This window comes from Armigeres subalbatus, chromosome 2 (genome assembly GCF_024139115.2).
Source record: "Armigeres subalbatus isolate Guangzhou_Male chromosome 2, GZ_Asu_2, whole genome shotgun sequence".
In the NCBI taxonomy this organism is placed as follows: domain Eukaryota; kingdom Metazoa; phylum Arthropoda; class Insecta; order Diptera; family Culicidae; genus Armigeres; species Armigeres subalbatus.
The window spans coordinates 408,484,787-408,505,188 of NC_085140.1; the positions used below are offsets into that span (position 1 = coordinate 408,484,787).

Genomic DNA, 20,402 nt, shown 5'->3' on the forward strand with positions numbered 1-20,402 from the left:
CTTGATTCAGGACGAAAATGTTATTTTCCGTAAGCAACTATGCAATTATAAATTAATAGGTGAATAGTATTTAAAGAGTTCGATCAAACCCATAACTACCAAGAGCCTAAATGCATCAGATAATCCTGCGCACAGCATTCGGGATCGGAACCTTAAAACTGATCTTCTCCTTTAGCGAACTCATCCGATAGTCTGCGCAGTTTTGCCACTAAATCATCGACCGATACTTCACCATGGACCTTGTTATCGCGAGTACGCACGTTTACTGTCTCCGAGCTACGTTCTTTTTCGCCAACAACTGTGGGAAAAAATTCAATTAATCTCGACTACCCCTACTAGATGTGAAACATTCAACACTTACCAAGAATGAAGTTGTACTGTGCCAACTGCGCGTTACGGATCTTTTTGTTCATGGTATCACCGGCATCCAGATCAGCTTCAGCCATGAATCCAGCATCGTGCAGGCGCAGTCGCACCTTGTCAGCGTACTCATCATACTGTGGTCCGACAGGAACGACCATCACCTGTCTAGGCGACAACCAGAATGGCCATTTTCCTGCATAGTTCTCCGTCAAGATAGCGATCATGCGCTCAACGGACCCCAGCACAGCACGGTGCACGATAACGGGTCGCTTCTTCTCCCCGTTATCGTCAACGTAGTTCAGGTTGAAACGAATTGGCAATTGGAAGTCAAGCTGAATGGTAGCACACTGGTGGTTGCGCTTTAGAGCATCCATTATGGTAATATCGATCTTGGGACCGTAGAAAGCGCCATCACCTGGATTCTCTTTCCATGGTTGACCGAATTTGTCCAGGGATTCAGCCAGAGCCTTTTCAGCTTCGTTCCAAACTTCAATGTCTCCAAGATACTTCTCCGGACGAGTAGACAGGACAAGGTTGAAGGTGAATCCAAACACGCCGTAAACATGGGCCAGGAAATCAAGGCATCCGGTGATTTCCTGTTTGATTTGATCTGGCATGCAAAATATGTGAGCGTCATCCTGCTGGAATCTACGTACGCGGGTCAAGCCGGTCAACGCTCCGGACAGTTCATTGCGATGCAGTACTCCAAAATCAGCCATTCGGAGAGGCAACTCCCGCCACGATCGATTACGGTGATCGAACATCAGACAATGTCCCGGGCAATTCATGGGCTTAAGGGCAAATGTTTCTTTTTCGCTTTCAAACGAGAACATATTTTCGGCGTAATGCTGCCAATGGCCAGAGGTTTGCCACAGTTTGGCATTGTAGATATTTGGTGTAATGACCTCCTGGAATCCCCGTTTACGATATTCCGCACGAATAAAGTTCATCAGTGTGTTATAAATGTGTGCCCCTTTGGGTTGGAAGAAGCATGAACCAGGCGACAACTCATGGAAGAAAAACAGTTCTTGTTCTTTTCCGAGCTTTCGGTGATCGCGCTTGGCTGCTTCTTCCTGAATCTTTTCCCATTCCTTCAGTTGCTTGGGATCGGGAAACGAAATTCCGTAAACTCGTTGCAAAGTTTCGGCATCGGCCTTACCTTCCCAGTAGGTCGAGGAGTTCTTAACCACCTTCAAGGCTTTAACCTTACCGGTGTGGCGGACATGGGGTCCACGACACAAATCTATCAATGGACCACAACGATAGACAGTTGTGGTGTCGGTTTTCACCTTCTCATTCAGAATACGTAACTTGAATTCATTATATTCAAACATTTTCAGCAGATCGGCCTTCTTCATTTCCAGCCGTTCGAAGGGTTGCTTGTCCTTGACAATTTTCTTGACATCGCTCTCCAGTGAACCGTAGTCCTGATTAGAGATCTACATGGAGGGAAAACACGTAACAATGGGGAATCGAACAAAAAAGTCTATATAACCAGATACTTACTCCACTTCCTTCCAAGAACATGTCGTAGTAGAATCCATTCTCGATTGGTGGTCCATAGCAAAGATGACCTCCGTATCGCTACAACGATAAAAAAGTAGATTATTCAAAAAATCTGTACCCGGTGCAGATGTAGAGAGTTTATTGTTCTATTGTCGTTTTATTATCTTTAGGGTACGATCTATCGTTTAGCAAAATCAAAAACCAATCCATTTAGCGGGAATGGTGCCCAATAAGAAAAAAAAAGATTAATTCACCTAGTTGTGTTAGTGCTTTTTTCGTGTATAAGAAAAGATTCAAATGTGATTCTTCAAGGATACTAAAAATATCAAGAAATACTATTGCGGGACAATGAGTAATACTATCGCACAGCTCAGGCTAAATAAATTAATGAGCTTTAGGCGTTGTAGTCGGTTTGTTATTAATTGCTCCTTGACTGAAAAAAACTGATCTATTTCTCATAGCTGAAATCTATGTTGGAGCTTGGTGCAATTCGGCAGAACCCCGGTCGTTGCTGCTTCTTGATTTTTCATTTATTGAAAAAAATGGTGAAGTATAGTACACTTCGTGGCTTCTCTACGAAAGAACAATTAATTACGTCATGAAAAAAATGTTAACTTGGTTTTTAAAACCTCAAAAACTTTATCATACTTTTTGTTCTATACCTCAAAAGGACTTAGCACGCCAAGCTTCTCGAAACTCTCTTCGTTTATGAGGTTTCATCACCGCTTTTATCGGTAAGATCGAACTACCTAAGCTCAAAGTGGAAGGGAGCATGTTTACAAAGTACGATGAAGAACAGAATTGAAAGTTATCGCAAGCGAGCGACAAGTATGAAATTGTATAGAAGTTGAAACGTAAGCAGAGGGCCATTGAAGAACAACACTTAATTGAAATCGCTGTTATTTTGCCTAACGTCCACCCATTCCAGTTCGAGACAGCAGCACGTACGGACGTGTTTTTTGCTCGCGCATTCTTTCCAAGTGTTTTCTCGTTCGTTCGCTGTTTACGTCTTCGCTTCGTCGCGTTGGCGTTATTTTCTCCCGGACCCGTCATGGGCGCGGGTAACCACTCCAAGCAGCTTTTGCAGAGCAACGTGTTCTCGCCGTTGCCGCTTGATGACGCCGGAAATCCGCCGAAAAGGAAGAAGCAGCAATCGCAGCTGCCGCAGGTGCAACCGGAGCGGAAGGAGAAGTGCCCGCCCGTGTTTGTGAAGGGCGATCCGCCGGATTAACGCCCAAAAATTCGCCAGCTGATCGCTAAGGGGCTGAAATGTACTTTTCGGCTCTGCAGCGAGCCCGTGAAAGTGATGCCGGCAAAGAAGGACCATCATCTATCCGTCGTGGAGTTCCTCGAGGTCCACAAGTATGAGTACTATACTCATGACCACCCCGGCACGAAGCCGCTCAAGGCTTTGCTGCGAGGACTCCACGACATAAGGGAGGAAGAGCTCCAAGCAGAACTTGAAAGTTTCGGACTGAGGCCAGTAGCCGTGCACAAGATCGCTCGTCACGACAAGACGAGGAGATATCGCGACCAGCTTTACCTGATCCATCTGGAGCACGGCTCCACTACCTGGAAAGAGCTGAAGCTGGTTGGCGTTATAAATTACACCGTCGTTGACTGGGAGCGATATCGGCCGGTGCACCGCGATGTTACGCAATGTACCAACTGCTTCAATTTCGGGCACGGCACCAGGAACTGCCGCATGAAGCCGCACTGCAACAAGTGTGGCGAACCCCATCCGACTGACGAGTGCGACAAAATGGAGATGGCCGATCCCAAGTGCGCCGACTGTGGCGACAAACATCGGGCCATCACAAAGGGCTGCCAAAAGCGAACGAGTTCCTGGAAATCCGGAAGAAGGCTTATACCAGGACCTTTCCGAAGAAGAACCGTGTTCCTGTAATCAACGAGGTAAACTTTCCAGCCATCCCGGCTCCCCGTCGTGTGATTCCAATATTTCCACCGCTACAGCCGCACAAGCGACTGGCAGCGGCAACTGCATCGGTCCAAGCTCCAGCATCGTCGGCACCATCCATCAGCGAATGTCCCTCGCTCCCTCCTCCTGGGTTCCATCGGCAGTCGGAGAACGAAGCCGTCCCACCGGAAGAATTTGCCCCGCTGTACACTCCGGAGCAACTGGTGCCGATCTTCGCGCAGCTCGCCACTCGGCTGCGCGGCTGCAAATCCCGCTTCCACCAGGTCTTCACTCTTGGCATGTTCATCATTGAAAATGGCTGCTAGGGTGGGCCTGGTCAACTGGAACGCTTGCTCGCTAAAGAGCAAAATAATTGAGCTGAAGGATTTCCTTGAGGAGAAGGAAATAGACGTGGCGTTCATCATCGAAACGCACCTAAAACCGGAGGTGAACGTCAACATCCCGGACTTCCGCATCGTGCGACTCGACCGGCCGACAAGGGGAGGCGGTGTGGTCATCGCTCTTCGCTACAACATCAACTGTCGTCTGCTTCCAAGCTTCCAGCTCAGTGTCATCGAGGCCATCGGTATCGAAGTCACCACTTCGGTCGGCACAATCGCGCTCATCGCGGCGTACTGTCCAACACAAGCCAAAGCCGGTGATGGATCATCGGCTGCCCTTCGGACTATGGTGAACCTCAAAAATAATGACTTCTCGAATCCTCTCGATCCGCTCTCTCCCAGATTACTAAAATTACTTAATACTAAAATCCAAGCCTCGGCGCATTCCACCTTTGATTCCACTAGACAATATTGCCTATAAGGATCGCTTGATAACTCCTGCAGAGAAGGCCGCTGAAATAGGTCATCACTTCGTCAGCTCACACAATCTTGGGCAGAAGATCGTCAGTCCACACGAAGCAGCGGTCAACGAGCATGCTAACAACATTCATTTGATTCCCAACGACTTCTCGGAGGAGTTGGAGATCTCAGCTGGCGAACTGACGGCCTATATCAAATCATCGAAGAACATGAAGGCCCCAGGCTTCGACAGCATCCTGAATCTCGAGCTCAATCACATGAGTGCTCCGTTCTTTGAGCACCTCTCGCTGATCTTTAATCAATGTCTCCGGCTCAGCTACTTCCCATCGTCCTGGAAGTCAGCGAAAGTCATCCTCATCCGGAAGCCTGGGAAGGATCCTTCCTCCCCCAAAAGTTATCGACCCATCAGCCTTCTCTCAGGGTTATCCAAGCTATTCGAAAAAGCTATTCATCACCGGTTACTTGAGTCTGCCGAAAATCTAAATTAAAATAAATGAATTTAAAGCTAAAAAAAACTACCCAGGACGTTAGGCAAAATAACAGCGATTTTAATTTCGTGTTGTTCTTCAATGGCCATCTGCTTACGTTTCAACTTCTATACAATTTCATACTTGTCGCTCGCTTGCGATAACTTTCAATTCTGTTCTTCATCGTGCTTTGTAAACATGCTCCCTTCCACTTTGAGCTTAGGTAGTTCGATCTCACCGATAAAAGCCAATGAAAATCAATCAATACGAAACTCTCTTCCTACAAGCGTGACATACTCGATAGACGACTCCTTTTTAGCAATCCATTTTACACGGAACATACAACCTTTCAATACTATTGGAGAACGACAAAGATAAAAATATACGTGATCGAAACCAGACAAACGTTATCTTGAACCGGTCGAGTGCCACAAGTTCATCCAGATGGCTTGCAAGCCAATTTATCTAATCAAACAGGGAACGAACTGCAGATAAGCTCCCATAAAAGTGCATCGACTTGTCCGAAATCCCCAGTCAACGACACGTAGCAGCTTGCGTTGGATTAGAAATGGCAGATCAATCGGTGTTTGAAAAACTGCCGGAATACATTCAGACCGGTTTGAAAAAGGTCGCTGTGGACCAAGGTTTCACCGATGGCGCGTATCGTTTTGAATTCGAAGATGGCTCAAACAAAGGCGATGGATTTATGGGCGAACTTTTCAAGGTGTTCATCAGGGAGAATGGCCGGGAGGAGCTGGTAGTGCTGTGCAAAACTCTGCCAAAGCATGAGATACGGAAGAGATACACCATTTCGATGTTCCACCGGGAAGTCGCAGCATACAACGAAGTGTTGCCTTTGATCAAAAAATTCCAAGTGGACAAAGGAGTCAGCGAAGACAGTGTCGAGGGATTCTGGAGCTTCCCGAAAAGTTACTACGCTTACTGTGATATGGCCAAAATGGAAGGATTGATCGTCATGGAGGACCTGAGAGAGAAGCATTTCCGTATGTGGAATAAGCTTGAACCAGTGAATAACGACCATACGAAGCTGGTGATGCGGCAGCTAGGAAAACTACATGCCGTATCCTTCGCTTTGAAGGATCAACAACCAGAAACATTCGAAAAATTCAAGCGTTTCAATGACCCGCTTAGTCAACTGATTGCCTATGATCCGACGAAGGGCATGATGAGGATGATGAACGGAACATGCGAACGAGCGGTTCAGGCCCTCGATGAAAAGGACACTTTGTACAAGACAAAGATGGAATCTGTTCGTGGAGTTGTTACTGATTTGTATCAAAAGGATGCGACAGCAAGTGAAGCGGAGCCCTACGCAGTATTGGGACATGGGGATTGCTGGATCAACAACATGTTGTACAGCTACGGAAAAGATGTACGTCGGGTAAACATTTAGAACGCATTTGCGATGCCGTAATCATTGAAAATTACAATAGGGTAATTCGCTAAATGTTGAACGGCTAATTTCTTCGCCTATTGTTGAACGCACGTGCATTTCTTATGGGAGTTCAACAATAGGCGACAAAATTAGCTGTTCAACATTTGGCGATTTCCCCTAATTCCGTTAGAACCAAGCATTAAGTAGTTATATGTTGCTTTGTGGTTATGCAAATAAGGTGAATGTTCATTAACGGTCCATTGTTTGATTTTGATGATTGTAACAATGACAAATTCTGTAGATACATGTATTGAACCAAACATTTTAATTTTTAATCACTTTCTAGGACACAATACCTACGGATATTCGTTTAATTGATTGGCAGCTGTGCCGTTATGGATCACCAGTCCTGGATTTGATGTATTTTATATTCACTTCGACAGACGCACAGCTTCGTGCTGAACATTACGAAGCATGGCTAAACACCTATTATGAATCATTGGCGGAATATTTGAAACAGCTCGATGGAGATGCAGAGCGGCAATTCCCTAAGGTAGCATTCGAGCAGCAATTGAAACGTTTCGGAAGATTCGGTCTGCTGATTAGTTTCTTGGTGTTGCCAATTATCTGCACACCGAATGTAGAAACACCCGACATCGAAAAGCACATGGAAATGGCAATGAAAGCCAAGGAAGCCAAAGTAGAAACGCCGGGAGCAGATGAGAAGATTTTTAGTCATACTGAGAAATCGGACGCGATGTTTCAATCGCGAGTGCGAGGTATTATCAAAGATGTTGTGCGATTAGATTACTTGTGAGTGATTGTCGTATGAGATGCGTCAAGATATAGCTGTTTAGCTGTGTAAACATGACAACGTTAAAATCAAAAATAAAACAACAAAACTACTGTTAATGCCTATTTTACTGTTGAATTATTGCCTTTACCATCACTTGTATCGACACTCGACGAATGTTTCTCAGTTCCAAACAAAATTGGTCGCCAGGTAATCTTTTTCTTCTTCTATCTTCTCTTCTTCTTCTTTTCTATCTACATATATAAAAATGAGTTTGCATTTCCTTTGAGACAATATAACTCACGAACGGATGAACCGATTTGCAAGATTTTCTCACTAATCGAATTATCCTGGGCTGTGTTTATATACTAAGAGTTGGTCAGTTTGACGGGGAAAATTAAAAAATTGTCAAAACTCAACGTTTTTATGAGTTCTTAAGAAACCCATCAAGCTCGAACTGAAATCGATCTAAAGTGCGACGTTTTTTCACAGGCTTTTTACAAAATGAACAAAAATGCGAGTTTTACAAATTAATATGCGATCATGGGCAGCATGGAGATTTTGCAAATGCAGTTCACAACGCACAATCTCGCCTACTATGCAGAACAACGTCTTCTGGGTCAACTAGTTTTGTATAAATTTAATAAAATAAGGCACAAAGAAGGGAGTGAAATAAACAGATTGCTGTAGAATGCAAGGTATAATCAAATAGTGATACAGTCAATCCTCCATGAGTCGATGTTCTATGACTCGATATCGACTCATGGAAGCAAATTATTGCTTTTCAAATAACTGCTTTCCAAAGATTTCCTATTTCACATCTCGATATTTCCATGAGTCAATGGTCCCTTCAATTCGACTCATGAAGATTCGACTGTAATAATTTATATACTTGATATATAAAAAAGGGATCATTCCACGTCGAGCATCCGTGCGAGACAGTCCATAGTCCGCGTACGGTCGATTCTTCTTCCGGTTTTTTTTCCTCGAAGCCAGGTTTTTTTACCGAAGCTGAAGTGCTAGAGTGAAAGTGTGCTTATTTGAAGCAAACATTTGACAAGTTTTCATCGTTTTTCGCAAAAACAGACTTTTTTGCAAACTCATCGGCGTCCATCGTCACGCAGGCAAAGTGATCATTGCCCAAAGCCTACAGTCCCACCACCATCATCACTGATCGTGCGCCTCCACCAACACAGGCGCTGTTGTCCCGACACCCGCAGCTGTAGCCTCGACGCGGCACGAGCGAGAGGCCGTCCGTTCGGTGTATGCTGCTACAAGTCCCAGCCGGTGACATTGTAGTGTGAAGGCTAAGCTAAGAATATTTTTGATCTCTCTCTCTCGTTGTAACCCCTTTCTTCACCTCTTTTGATAATTTGAACCACATTCATTTATTCAGACTAAGGCCGAAGTGGCCTGTGCGGTATATAAGAGTCTTCTCCATTCGGCTCGGTCCATGGCTACACGTCGCCAACCACGCAGTCTACGGAGGGTCCGCAAGTCATCTTCCACCTGATCGATCCACCTTGCCCGCTGCGCACCTCGCCTTCTTGTACCCGTCGGATCGTTGTCGAGAACCATTTTCACCGGGTTATTGTCCGACATTCTGGCTACGTGCCCGGCCCACCGCAGTCGTCCGATTTTCGCGGTGTGAACGATGGATGGTTCTCCCAGCAGCTGATGCAGCTCGTGGTTCATTCGCCTCCTCCACGTACCGTCCGCCATCTGCATCCCACCATAGATGGTACGCAGCACTTTCCTTTCGAAAACTCCGAGTGCGCGTTGGTCCTCCACGAGCATCGTCCAGGTCTCGTGTCCGTAGAGGACTACCGGTCTAATTAGCGTTTTGTAGATTGTCAGTTTGGTACGGCGGCGAACTCTATTCGATCGGAGCGTCTTGCGGAGTCCAAAGTATGCACGATTTCCAGCCATTATGCGTCTCCGAATTTCTCTGCTGGTATCATTTTCGGCAGACACCAGTGAGCCCAAGTACACAAATTCTTCTACCACCTCGATTTCATCACCACCGATGCCAACTCGCGGTGGGTGGCTCACATTGTCTTCTCTTGAACCTCTTCCTATCATGTACTTCGTCTTCGACGTGTTGATGACTAGTCCGATCCGCTTGGCTTCCTCCTTCAGTCTGATGTAGGCTTCCTCCATCTTCTCAAAGTTACGTGCCGTAATATCTATGTCGTCGGCGAAGCCAAATAGCTGGACGGACTTATTGAAAATTGTACCACTCGTGTTAATCCCTGCTCTTCGTATTACCCTTCCAAAGCGATGTTTAATAGCAGACACGAAAGACCATCACCTTGCCGTAACCCTCTGCGGGTTTCGAAGGGACTCGAGAATGCCCCTGAAACTCGAACTACGCACATCACCCGATCCATCGTCGCTTTGATCAACCGTGTCAGTTTATCCGGAAATCCGTTTTCGTGCATTAGCTGCCATAGCTGGTCCCGATCGATTGTATCATATGCGGCTTTGAAGTCGATGAATAGATGATGTGTGGGCACGTTGTATTCGCGGCACTTCTGCAGTACTTGGCGAATGGCGAACACCTGGTCCGTGGTGGAGCGTTCGCCCATAAAACCCGCCTGGTACTGCCCCACGAACTCCCTTGCAATTGGTGCTAGTCGATGGCATAAAATTTGGGAGAGTACCTTGTAGGCGGCGTTCAGCAATGTGATTGCGCGGTAGTTGCTACAATCCAGCTTATCGCCCTTTTTGTAGATGGGACACACGACACACGATTTGAACCACGTCTGTTTTTAATAATCCGTTTTTTCTTTGTGTTTGTTAATTAGTTTTGCGTTATTTTTTCCCCTTTCCCCTGATAAGTGTTTAATTGTGTGTGCCTCGCTGCTGCGAGACATTTCAAGTCTGCAATGCGCGAAGGCGATGATGGCGGGAGTACATTGTATTCCTCGTCAAATAATGCCTTGTTGGCTTCCGATGCTCTGCGTCAAAATAAAATGGACACTAGCAACACCAATGTTTCCCCCACGACCCCCCGGCTCAAGGCCTACCCTCCCGACTCTAGTGGGCCGTATGTTGTTTTCTTCCGACCCAAAGGCAAGCGGTTGAATATAAGTGAGATCAGTTTTTGGCACGCCGCCGCCGCCGGCAGTTTTGCATCGGCGCACCGCCATTTAAAATTTGTCACGCCGATTGTCTATAATTTTCCACGCCGGCAAGGCAAGGCAAGGCAATTCATTGCGGATCAATCACATAGTATCAAAGTATGTTTGTTTTTACAGATAATTGCTACAACGACTCAAATTGTTAGCGTTTGGCTTTGCGTCTAGGTGTAGTAGCGCTCGGCTTTGATCCGCACACTGAAAGGACAATATGTGACGGGTCACCGTCAGGTTCCTACCGGTAGGCTGTGGAAATTTCTGCATAATTATAAATATTATCTATGTATCTCAAATGGAAAATAAAAATGCAACATTCCTCCAGAGATTTTGATGAGAATCTTTCAAGCATATCGAAGGGAGCCTTCAGGGATTCTGAAGGCAATCCACCAGGGATTTCGACAGGAATGTTCTAGGGATTCCAATGAGAACCTTATGAATATACTCCATCCTTTCAGGAATTTCGACTTCAAGGAATATTCCAGAAATTTGAACGGGAATGTTCCAGTGAATCCGACGGAAATGTTTCAGGGATTCTAATGAGAATCTTCTAGAGATTTCGAATGGAATCCTCCAGGAATTTCGACGGGAATGTTCAAGGAGTTCCAATGGGAATATTATAGAGATTCCGTCAGAAATCCTCCAGGAATTCATATTTGAATGTTCAGGAATTTCGTAGGTAATGTTCCAGGGATGTAGAAGCAAACCGTCGAAGAATTCCGGAGCAAATCGTCGAGGGACTCCGAATCAATCGTCCAGAGATTCCGTAAAGAATTCTCAAGCGATTCTGCTAGGCAAGCGGAAGTCTGCTGGAAAACTGTCACTCAAGTTTGTGATGGTTGACCACATTTCTTTGACTGCTGGGTAAGTTTCACATTTGCTTTGATTGATATTTTAGTGGCCCTCCGTTGTTGTTCAAATCAAGTTTACTTTTATGCTTTCAATTCATTTAGAAATTGCCTTTTCATTATTAAAAACAAGTGCAATTTCACTGCCGCAAAAGAATCATTCTCAGAAATGAAATAAAAGCTCGCTTGTCTTCAACTCATTTTATATGATAGGCTGAATATGGGAGATAACTCTTTTGTATTCAAACTTTTTCAGTAATTTATTAGGCTATATGCTGAAAATTTATATCACTGCTAACTAAATTTTCAAATCCTAGGAGAGCTATTTTTTCTAGGGAGGGCTATGCCCCCCATTTGTCTATTTGGTTATTTGGCAAGTGTCGTTCGGCTGAATTGATCATTTTGCCAAAAAAGCCGTTAAGCTGAATAGGTTATTTGGCATAAAATGCCAAATTACCAATTTGGCCAAATGAGCTTTTCGGCTGTTGGTCGCTCTCCGCCAAATGTTATTTACGGTCAAACCATTTTCGACCTAATACAGTTTCGGACAAACGTTTATTTGGCCGCAAATGTCGGTTTGTCAAAAAGTTGTTTGGCCGAAATGGTCGTTTGTCAGAAAGGCCATTTGGCCGAGAATGTTATTTGGCTAAACAGGTGGATATTCTTGACCATACTACCCGCTCAGTAATCATCATTTGGCCGTTTGACCAAATGACATTTTCAATCAAATGACCCTTTCTGCCAAACAACCATTTTTGGCCTTGCAACCTATTCGGCCAAAAGACCATTTCAGCTAAACGACGTGTTTGAAAAGAGTACTTTTTCGGCCAAATTCTCAGCCGTACGTTGCTTTGACCAAAAGAAATTTTTGGCCAAACTGTTTTCCGATGTATAACCGTTTCGCCCAAACCTTCATTTCGGCCAAATACAATTCGGCTTGATGATTTTTAACTTAACGTATTATTCGGTCTAATGGCTTTCAGGTTTTCGGATAAATGAGCCTTCTTCTTTATTAAGAATTTTCCATTGAATTTCCAAAGAATTTCATATGCACAATACAAAGAATTCCCTGTAGAAATCCAGAGAAATTCCTTCAAAAATCCGATTTTTTGTTGAAATACCGAACGGTTTCCCAGATTTTTTTTAATCCCGTTGGGTTCTGAATCATTTTGGTTAAAATTTTGTAAAATTTAGAGTGAAAATTCCAAATAATTTTCCATAGAAAGTTGAAAGAATCACATTCAAACTCCAATGAATTTCCTAGGATTTTTTTCAAATTTGCTGTTGAAATCCAATTTTTAGGTTGATGTCCACATTTTGAACAATCTGCTGCGGAAAATTTGAAGAATTTTCTGTGTAAAATTCGCAGAATACTCAGGAGCTTGCCATGGATTTTCCAAACATTTTCTTTTGAATACTTGAAACAATTTTCCTTAGTGCTTTCTTGGAAATTCCAAAGAGTTCATAAAACTTCATAGTAGTTGCCGAAAATAATTTTCAAATGAATATTTTGGAGAAGCGTAGCTAATTTTCGAGAGAATGTCATCAGATTTTACCGTCGAAATTCAAAAGATTCTTCCTATGAAGCCTTGAAAACATCCTGAAAAAATGCAGAAAAAGGTCTTCAAGAAACAAACGTAAAAAATCTTCACGCCGATTCACGCCGCCGCCGCCGCCGGCTAAATAGGCACTCGGCGTGACGCCGAAAACGCCGCCGCCGCCGACCAAAATTCTGACAAACGCCGCCGCCGCTGATTTTTGGACCGGCGCACACCTCTACCTACGAGATTATCACCTGTGAGCTTTTCACTCTCGAATATAAGGTCTATTTACCGTCAGCAGTTTGTGAGATCGCGGGGGTGGTGATGGAGGGAAGTATGACATGCGACGATTTGAAACAAGGTTTCGGTCGTTTCAAGAACGCTTCTTTGCCTCCTGTTGCGATACTGGATTGCAAGCAAATGTATTCGGTATCGGAGGAGGGAGAGAAGCGGATTTATTCCCCGTCTGACTCTTTCTGCGTCACCTTTTCCGGGTCCGCATTGCCTGACTACGTAGTGATTGGTAAACTTCGTCTACCTGTTCGGCTGTATGTATGTAGTTGTGTTAATTGCAAGCAGCTGGGCCACACCGCTCAGTACTGCTGCAATAAGCCTCGCTGTGCATCGTGCGGAGAGAAGCATGTGGATGGCACGTGCAAGACGCCACCAAAATGTGTCTATTGCAACGAAGGCCCTCCACATGCTCTTGAAGCTTGCCCGACGTACATACAGCGCCGAATCCACCAGAAGCGTTCTCGACGTAGCTACGCCGAAATGCTGAGGATGGCCGATTCACCAGTTGTTTCTGACACCATCTACTCGTCTCTTTCTTTGGACGATCAAGGTATCTCTGACTCCGAAGTTGGAAATGGGGCATTTGTTTTCAAAGGTTCGACGAGGAAACGAGTAAAACCAAGCCAGCGTCCCTCGAAAAAGCCTAGAAAACAGCCTCAAAGAGAGCCCCATTCCAACATGGCGAAATCAAACGCAGGTGGAACTCAAAAACGTTCAAATTTTTGTGGTTTCATATCAGGATGAACGAGAGTTTTCACCGATTCCGGGAACATCGAAAATCCCAGATGCCCCATTTTTTGCTATTAAAAAGAGAGCATAGAGAGCAAGCACAACAACCTCCGAGCGCTCCAATGTTCACACTTTCTGGCATCGTGGAGCTCATCCTCAACTTCTTCGATGCTTCCGACCCCGTAAAGAACATGGTCAAAACTGCTCTTCCTATTCTGACTCCTCTCCTGAAGCAGCTGGCTTCAAAAATGCCCCTCCTCGAGTCATTCGTATCCTTCGATGACTAATTTCGTCGATAAGGCTCATGTGATTTCGATTCTACAGTGGAACTGTCGAAGTATTCTTCCAAAATTAGAGATATTTTTAAATTTTTAGTTAACAAATTACAATGCGATGTTTTTGCTTTATGTGAAACATGACTAACATCAGATGTAAACCTTCATTTTCCCGATTTTAACATCATTCGCCGCGATCGGGCAAATCCATATGGAGGGGTGCTTTTAGGGATCAAAAAACAGCACTCCTTCTATAGGGTCGATTTTGCTCCGATGTCAGGCACCGAAGCTGTCGCATGTCATGTGACTATTCGAGGAAAAGTCCTCAGTATCACCTCGATATATCTTCCTCCAAACACCGCGATATCTCTTGCACATCTGCTCGGTTATGCCCGAGCCACTGTTGCTCTTGGGAGATTTTAACTCCCACGGAATAGGCTGTACGACAACAACCGTTCAACAATGATATACGACCTCTGCGACGACTGCAATATGTCAATTTTGAATACAGGAGAAGTTACACGAGTGGCTCCTCCAACAAGAGATAGCCGTCTAGATCTTTCCATTTGTTCGAGCTCATTATCGTTGGACTGTACTTGGAAGATGGTCCAAGATCCCCATGGTAGTGATCATTTGCCAATTTGAGAACTCTGTGGACCGTTGGGAGAAGAATGCGCAACGCGTCGTCCGTAAACGAAGATCGCGAAAGCTCGTCGCGGTGGATACTCGACTTTGCAAAGAAAGTGTGTCCAGATTCGGTACCGGTGAAGCCCCTTTTCGATGATAGAATTCTCGCTTGCCCTCCTTTCATGTTACAATTCCGCTCCAGGGATGGATAGAATCAGGTTCAACTTACTCAAGAACCTCCCAGACGTCGCGAAGAGGCGCTTATTGAGCTTGTTCAATCAGTTACTGGAGTGCAACATTGTTCCGGATGATTGGAGGCAAGTGAAGGTTATAGCCATCCAGAAGCCCGGAAAACCCGCGTCGGATTATAATTCGTACCGTCCAATCGCGATGCTATCCTGTCTTCGGAAGCTATTGGAGAAGATGATTCTCTTCCGGCTAGACAAATGGGTTGAATCGAATGATTTGTTGTCAGATACACAATTTGGTTTCCGCAGGGGCAAGGGAACGAACGACTGTCTTGCGTTACTTTCTTCAGAAATTCAACTAACTTTTGCTAAAAAAGAGCAAATGGGCTCAGTATTTTTGGACATTAAGGGAGCTTTTGATTCAGTTTGCGTCGATGTCTTATCTGACAAACTCCACGCGTGTGAACTTTCATCACTTTTGAACTATTTGTACAATTTGTTGTCAGAGAAGCGTATGAGTTTTTCTCATGGTGACTCGGCAAATTCACGAATTAGCTACATGGGTCTCCCTCAGGGCTCATGTTTAAGCCCCCTTCTTTACAATTTTTACGTCAGAGACATTGATGAATGTCTCATGCTAAAATGCTCGTTAAGACAGCTTGCAGATGATTGCGTTGTATCCGTTTCGGGGTCAACCGCAGTTGATCTGCAAGGACCGTTGCAAGATACTCTGGACAATTTGTCTACTTGGGCTTTAAAGCTGGGTATCGCATTCTCTCCGGAGGAAACTGAGATGGTTGGCTTTTCAAAAAAAAAAGGAAAGGCCGGCAAAGTTTCCGCTCCAACTGATGGGTAAGGCAATCACTCATAGCATGTCTCCTAAATATTTGGGTTGGGTAGATGGCTGTATTCAATTCGCCCGCAGGTGTCGAAGCGTCCATGGTTAAAAAAAAATGAATATAGGACGAGACTTCATTCGAACCATGTGTCGTCTAATGTCCAATCACTACACTTTAAACGCACACCTTTTCAAAGGCGAGGATTGTCAGGACATTGATCATGTCGTGTGTGCGTGCGAGGAGAATCGCGGCCTCATATCTGCATTAACTGAACATCTCCGGGTCCGAGGAAAACAACCTTGGTCTCGAATATATGTCTCTCGTCCACCAATTTGTGAAAGTTGCTGATGTAAGACTGTGATCTTAGTCTGCCCATCCCTTTGTCTGTCGTACCCCATATCGAATGTCTTCCTCTAGCTACCCATTTCAATGTTTGTCGTTAACCCCTTTCGTATGTCTTCCTCTCATTGTTGTCTCCCAAGAAAATGTTTGTTTGTCCCGTTACAGATGTGAAGAATATCAACTATGTGAACATCAGCATCGTAATTACTTAAGCACCCTAAATTCCCTTCCTTTCCTACTGTATTATTGTATTCCCTAACCTCGACCAAACCGCGAGTCTTTCGGTTCCCCAAAAACTAACACTATATATAAGAATTTAGAAATGAATTGTTAAACTTGATTTCGGCTCCGTAACGCTTCACGGCAATTGAGCCTCCAAAATAAACGAAAGATTAAAAAAAAAAAAATAAAGAATAAAAAAGGGAACCATCATTGTTAGGTGGAGTAATCTGCTTCTTTTCTTCAAAGTGGAGCATATTTTATACCAAAATTGCGAATAATTATTAAATAAAAAACACTTACATTTTCCATTGCTTCACCAAGAATATGTGCCGAACTGTGCCAGAACACGGCCTGTGCATCCGGGTCATCAAATTTCAACAACTGCAGCTTGCAATCACTTTCCAACGGACGATCCAGATCCCACAGTTCGTTATTGACGCGGGCTATGACCGTATTGTCGGCAAGCCCCTGACTGATACCCTTGGCCACATCATACGGGGTAGATTCCCAACTGGTGGCTTCGACTTCTTTGCCATCCGGGAGGGTAACCTTGATAGCGTTTTTCGGCTTATTGGCCAACTCTTCCAAATACTGCGTTTTCAATTCATCGTAGATCTTAATTCGATGATCAATGAACTCAGGTGCAGGTTTTCCAGCTGCAGCTGTAGCTGACGAATCACCGTTTCCTAGAAGAGTGAATCACCATTAGCCTACAAAGCTGCTGGCATAGTGGATGGTTATTGCATCATTCCTAAACTTACCTTTCTCCTGTTGGTTTTTCTGCTTTTCTTTCTTCATTTTACTTGCCTAAAAGCCAAAGAAAAACTTCACGTTAAAACTGTGTTACTTCTGTATACAAATTCAAACATGCTGTTTATAGTGGCTGATAAAAGTGTGTAAACAAGACAAAGCCTCAATCCACAATAATACTTTATAGAAACAAAATATTTTGTTAACTTTCGCGAGCCGGTTCACATTTTATCACAGGGAGCACCCTTCGGAGGTGAGAAATGATGCAACACAAAACAGTAAAGGGACACTAAATTGCTGACGTGCAATGAATTACGAGCGCAGATCTTTCACGGTCACACCGAAACTTCAACGCCCGTTACTACAAAGTAAACTTGTAAAGGTTCTAACTAGTTTCTAGTCCACGTTTGATAAAAACAGAAACCGGAAATGGCTACACGAACCAGTGTTGCAAATTGGCACCGTGGTGGCCCACTCGGAAACCACTGCAACCGAGTAGGCTGATGTTGGCGAAACTGTTGTTGGTTTTGTTGTTGCACCAGCAAGCTACCACTACCACAGATATTGAAACGGAAATTGATCGCCCGATTCAGCCCGGTTATAGGCGCCCCGAGTCGCATTATGATGCACAAGAGTTCGTTTAGTGAAATTTACATAGGAAAAATACTATTTCATGCCTTTTGCTGGTTTAAATTTAGTTTTTGGAGCTCGGCGACGGGCACGTTGTCAGTCATTTTTGCACAACACTACACAAGAAGGAGGATAAAAAGGAACTGACGAATAGTTTGTCAAGTCTGACGTTTATGGACGAACAGACGAACAAGGCAAAGCAATGAAGCAGGAGAGGAGTGCTGCATGGGACGTGGTGGGTGGTAAGGTGGAAAATCTTCGGCAGCAATGCGGATTGCATCATTTAGGGGATTTTGAAGAAAATTGTTGATATTAATCACATGTGAGCGTGGACGGTATGAAATTTGGTTAAAATATATTTATTATCGTCGACCTATGTGAATATTATCTGGGACATTATTATTAGCTTATTCGATTATAAGAAGCTATCGCCGAATAGAACTGTTGTTATAAAATCGTATGATATGCCACATACCTTATTCGCTTTGTTATTCTTCCCCATGTTGGGTATCTTCCAATTGTTTTATTTATTGATAAATTTATTATTTTAAGCACAATTCGGAAACACGATTTTTAAAGCAAAAATAAGGAGAAATTATGTATTGGCTGGTAAAAAAACAACACCAAATGTGACAAATATGAAAATCTTGATTTAAAAATCAAATGCGCAGACGCTAGTTATGGCTTCACCTTTATAGGTAAATGTTACAGAAATCGGTTTTCATCGAGGGGTATAATATGTTATATTCAATTTGGCCGATACAAATATGGAATCAGATACACTGCTAAAAAAGTTTACACACAAAAGACTTTGAAGTATGCTCTTTTGACTATAAAGTATTTAATTATGACTTCAAAGTACGCTCTTTCGTGGGAGAATGGGACTACACACAAAAAGGAATAAATATTATGCATAATTTTGACTATCTTATATTCACAAATGAATAACATTTATGCATAAAAACAGGAAAGTGTGTAAAACTTATTCTTTTTATGCGTCAAATTTTACTCCTTTTGTGGGTAGTCCCATTCTCCCGGAAAAGAGTGTATTTCTGCCCAAAAGAGCATACTTTCAGCTGTGCGTGTAGGTGTAGTGATAGACAGAGTATCAATAGGGCACTGCACAGAAAAATCTCTTTCTCTTTCTTTCTTCATGAAATTTGACGTTTACTGGCCTTGTTGTTTTCTAATTTCTTTGCAGCGAAAAAGAGACAAAGCAGTGCGTGCAGTGCCCTATAATTCGCTTTGACGCAGCCGCGCTGTTGCCATCTAGCGGCGACGGACGTGTGCGTGAAATCACTGTTTTTCAACATGGTGAAGTATAGGAAGTATATTTTAAAATGCTTTTAAAATGTTATTGACAGTGATATGTTGAAAACTTTTAAATACGTAGGGTTAGAATTTTGAAAAACTACATGTTAAGCTCCTCATCTACACATGTTTTTTTAATCAAAATAATTCAACTTTCGTGTTACCTATATGAAAGTAAATTGAATTTCTAACCCAAAAAAGTGAACAATTTTAGGCTAAAATGTGTTTTAACGCTTTAATAAGCATTTTAAAATTGACGTCCTATATCCCTTGCTGGGTGAAATAAAAAAGCATCAGCCGGCCCCCATTTTGTTTTCTCGCTTTCGTCAGGGCCAATAGATACCATAGAAGGCTTTGGTTTGTCATGAATGTCAAACCAATAGAACTGCAAATCAGTCTTCCAATGATTGTCAAGAAATACAGAAGCAAAAATGAAAAGCTTATGTATCATTCTCTGCTCCGGTCACAACAATTCGGAGGCCCAAATAATTCCGTTCGAAAACTTAAAGTAACTATGTTTGAAAATCCAACATAGTGTCGATTGGAGACCCAAAAGAACTATTTTCGGAAACCCTAATGATTTAATTTCAAAAGCCCAAAAGGAAGGGCTTCCATTCGGACGCCAAATAATTCCTTTCGGAAGCTTAAAAGAATTGGAAGGCCAAAAACATTTCGTTTGGAAATCCAAATAAATTGAGTTTAGAAGTCCAAAGGAATTCCGATTGGGAGTCCAAAAGGATTCCGTTCGGAAGGCCAACATTTCGTTTGATAGTGCAGAAAGATTCCGTTCGGAAGCCTCGTTGAGAAACTCGAAAGAATCCCATTCGGATGTCCAAAAGAATTCAGTTCGGAAATCTTAAAAGTAGTCATTTCGAATACCCAAACAAATTCTATCTGAAAGTCAAAATTAATCCATCCAGAGCAGAAGAATTCATTAGGAAGCCCAAATATTTCCGAACAGACACCCAGAAAGATTTCATTTGGGATTCCAAAAGAATTCCGTTCAGGAAACCTAAAGGATTCCGTTCGGAAAAGGCTAAACAATTCGTTCGAAAGACTAAGAATTCCGTCCGGAGGTTCGGAAAGAATCCGTTCTGAGGCCTGAAAGGGATCCGTTCGGAAGCTAAAATAAATCCGTCAGGAAGTCAATAGTAGATAGACAGTGATAGACAGAGTATCAATAATAGATACCATAGAAGGCTTTGGTTTGTCATGAATGTCAAACTAATAGAACTGCAAATCAGTCTTCCAATGATTGTCAAGAAATACAGAAGCAAAAATGAAAAGCATTCTCTGCTCCGGTCACAACATTGGCGCAATCGAGTCTCCCTACGTAGAACTAAAAAATATTGGAAAACAGTCAAATGAAATCAAAATATTAAACTTGGTGTCATCTGGAACAATG

The 20,402-nt window shown here is 43.4% G+C and overlaps 3 protein-coding genes across 5 annotated transcripts in view; 2 read left to right on the plus strand and 1 right to left on the minus strand.

The window, feature by feature from the left end:
• LOC134213349 (threonine--tRNA ligase 1, cytoplasmic) lies at positions 1-18,302 on the minus strand. Of its 3 annotated transcripts, none has more exons than XM_062692337.1 (6): positions 18,162-18,302; positions 17,068-17,113; positions 16,607-16,992; positions 1,870-1,947; positions 362-1,802; positions 1-298 (listed from the first exon to the last, which is right to left on the minus strand). In XM_062692337.1, the coding sequence occupies exons 1-6, from the start codon at positions 18,186-18,188 to the stop codon at positions 153-155; spliced, it is 2,124 nt and encodes a 707-aa protein (XP_062548321.1). In that variant the 5' UTR covers positions 18,189-18,302; the 3' UTR covers positions 1-152. The 3 variants fall into 3 exon arrangements, with proteins under 3 accessions (XP_062548321.1, XP_062548320.1, XP_062548319.1); XM_062692336.1 differs by lacking the exon at positions 18,162-18,302 and adding an exon at positions 17,734-17,844; XM_062692335.1 differs by lacking the exon at positions 18,162-18,302 and adding an exon at positions 17,500-17,810.
• LOC134217611 (uncharacterized) lies at positions 4,973-7,520 on the plus strand. The gene is made up of 2 exons (XM_062696406.1): positions 4,973-6,468; positions 6,818-7,520. Exons 1-2 carry the CDS (start codon positions 5,644-5,646, stop codon positions 7,286-7,288), a joined length of 1,296 nt encoding a protein of 431 aa, XP_062552390.1. The 5' UTR covers positions 4,973-5,643; the 3' UTR covers positions 7,289-7,520.
• The window catches only part of LOC134213351 (uncharacterized), a 14,861-nt gene continuing 12,313 nt past the window's right edge, over positions 17,855-20,402 (plus strand). The window contains exon 1 of the mRNA XM_062692339.1: positions 17,855-17,921. Within this exon, the coding sequence (XP_062548323.1) occupies positions 17,889-17,921 (33 nt within the window). The 5' untranslated portion in view covers positions 17,855-17,888. The remainder of the gene's footprint in view (positions 17,922-20,402) is intronic.

Coding starts and splice junctions, on each gene's coding strand:
- LOC134213349 (XM_062692335.1), bottom strand. CDS start 17,676: ATGCGACTCGGGGCGCCTATAACCGGGCTGAATCGGGCGATCAATTTC. Junction 16,993..17,067: donor GAAAAACCAACAGGAGAAAG/GTAAGTTTAGGA, acceptor TCACTCTTCTAG/GAAACGGTGATTCGTCAGCT. Junction 299..361: donor ACAGTACAACTTCATTCTTG/GTAAGTGTTGAA, acceptor TTTTTCCCACAG/TTGTTGGCGAAAAAGAACGT.
- LOC134217611 (XM_062696406.1), top strand. CDS start 5,644: ATGGCAGATCAATCGGTGTTTGAAAAACTGCCGGAATACATTCAGACC. Junction 6,469..6,817: donor TGTACAGCTACGGAAAAGAT/GTACGTCGGGTA, acceptor ATCACTTTCTAG/GACACAATACCTACGGATAT.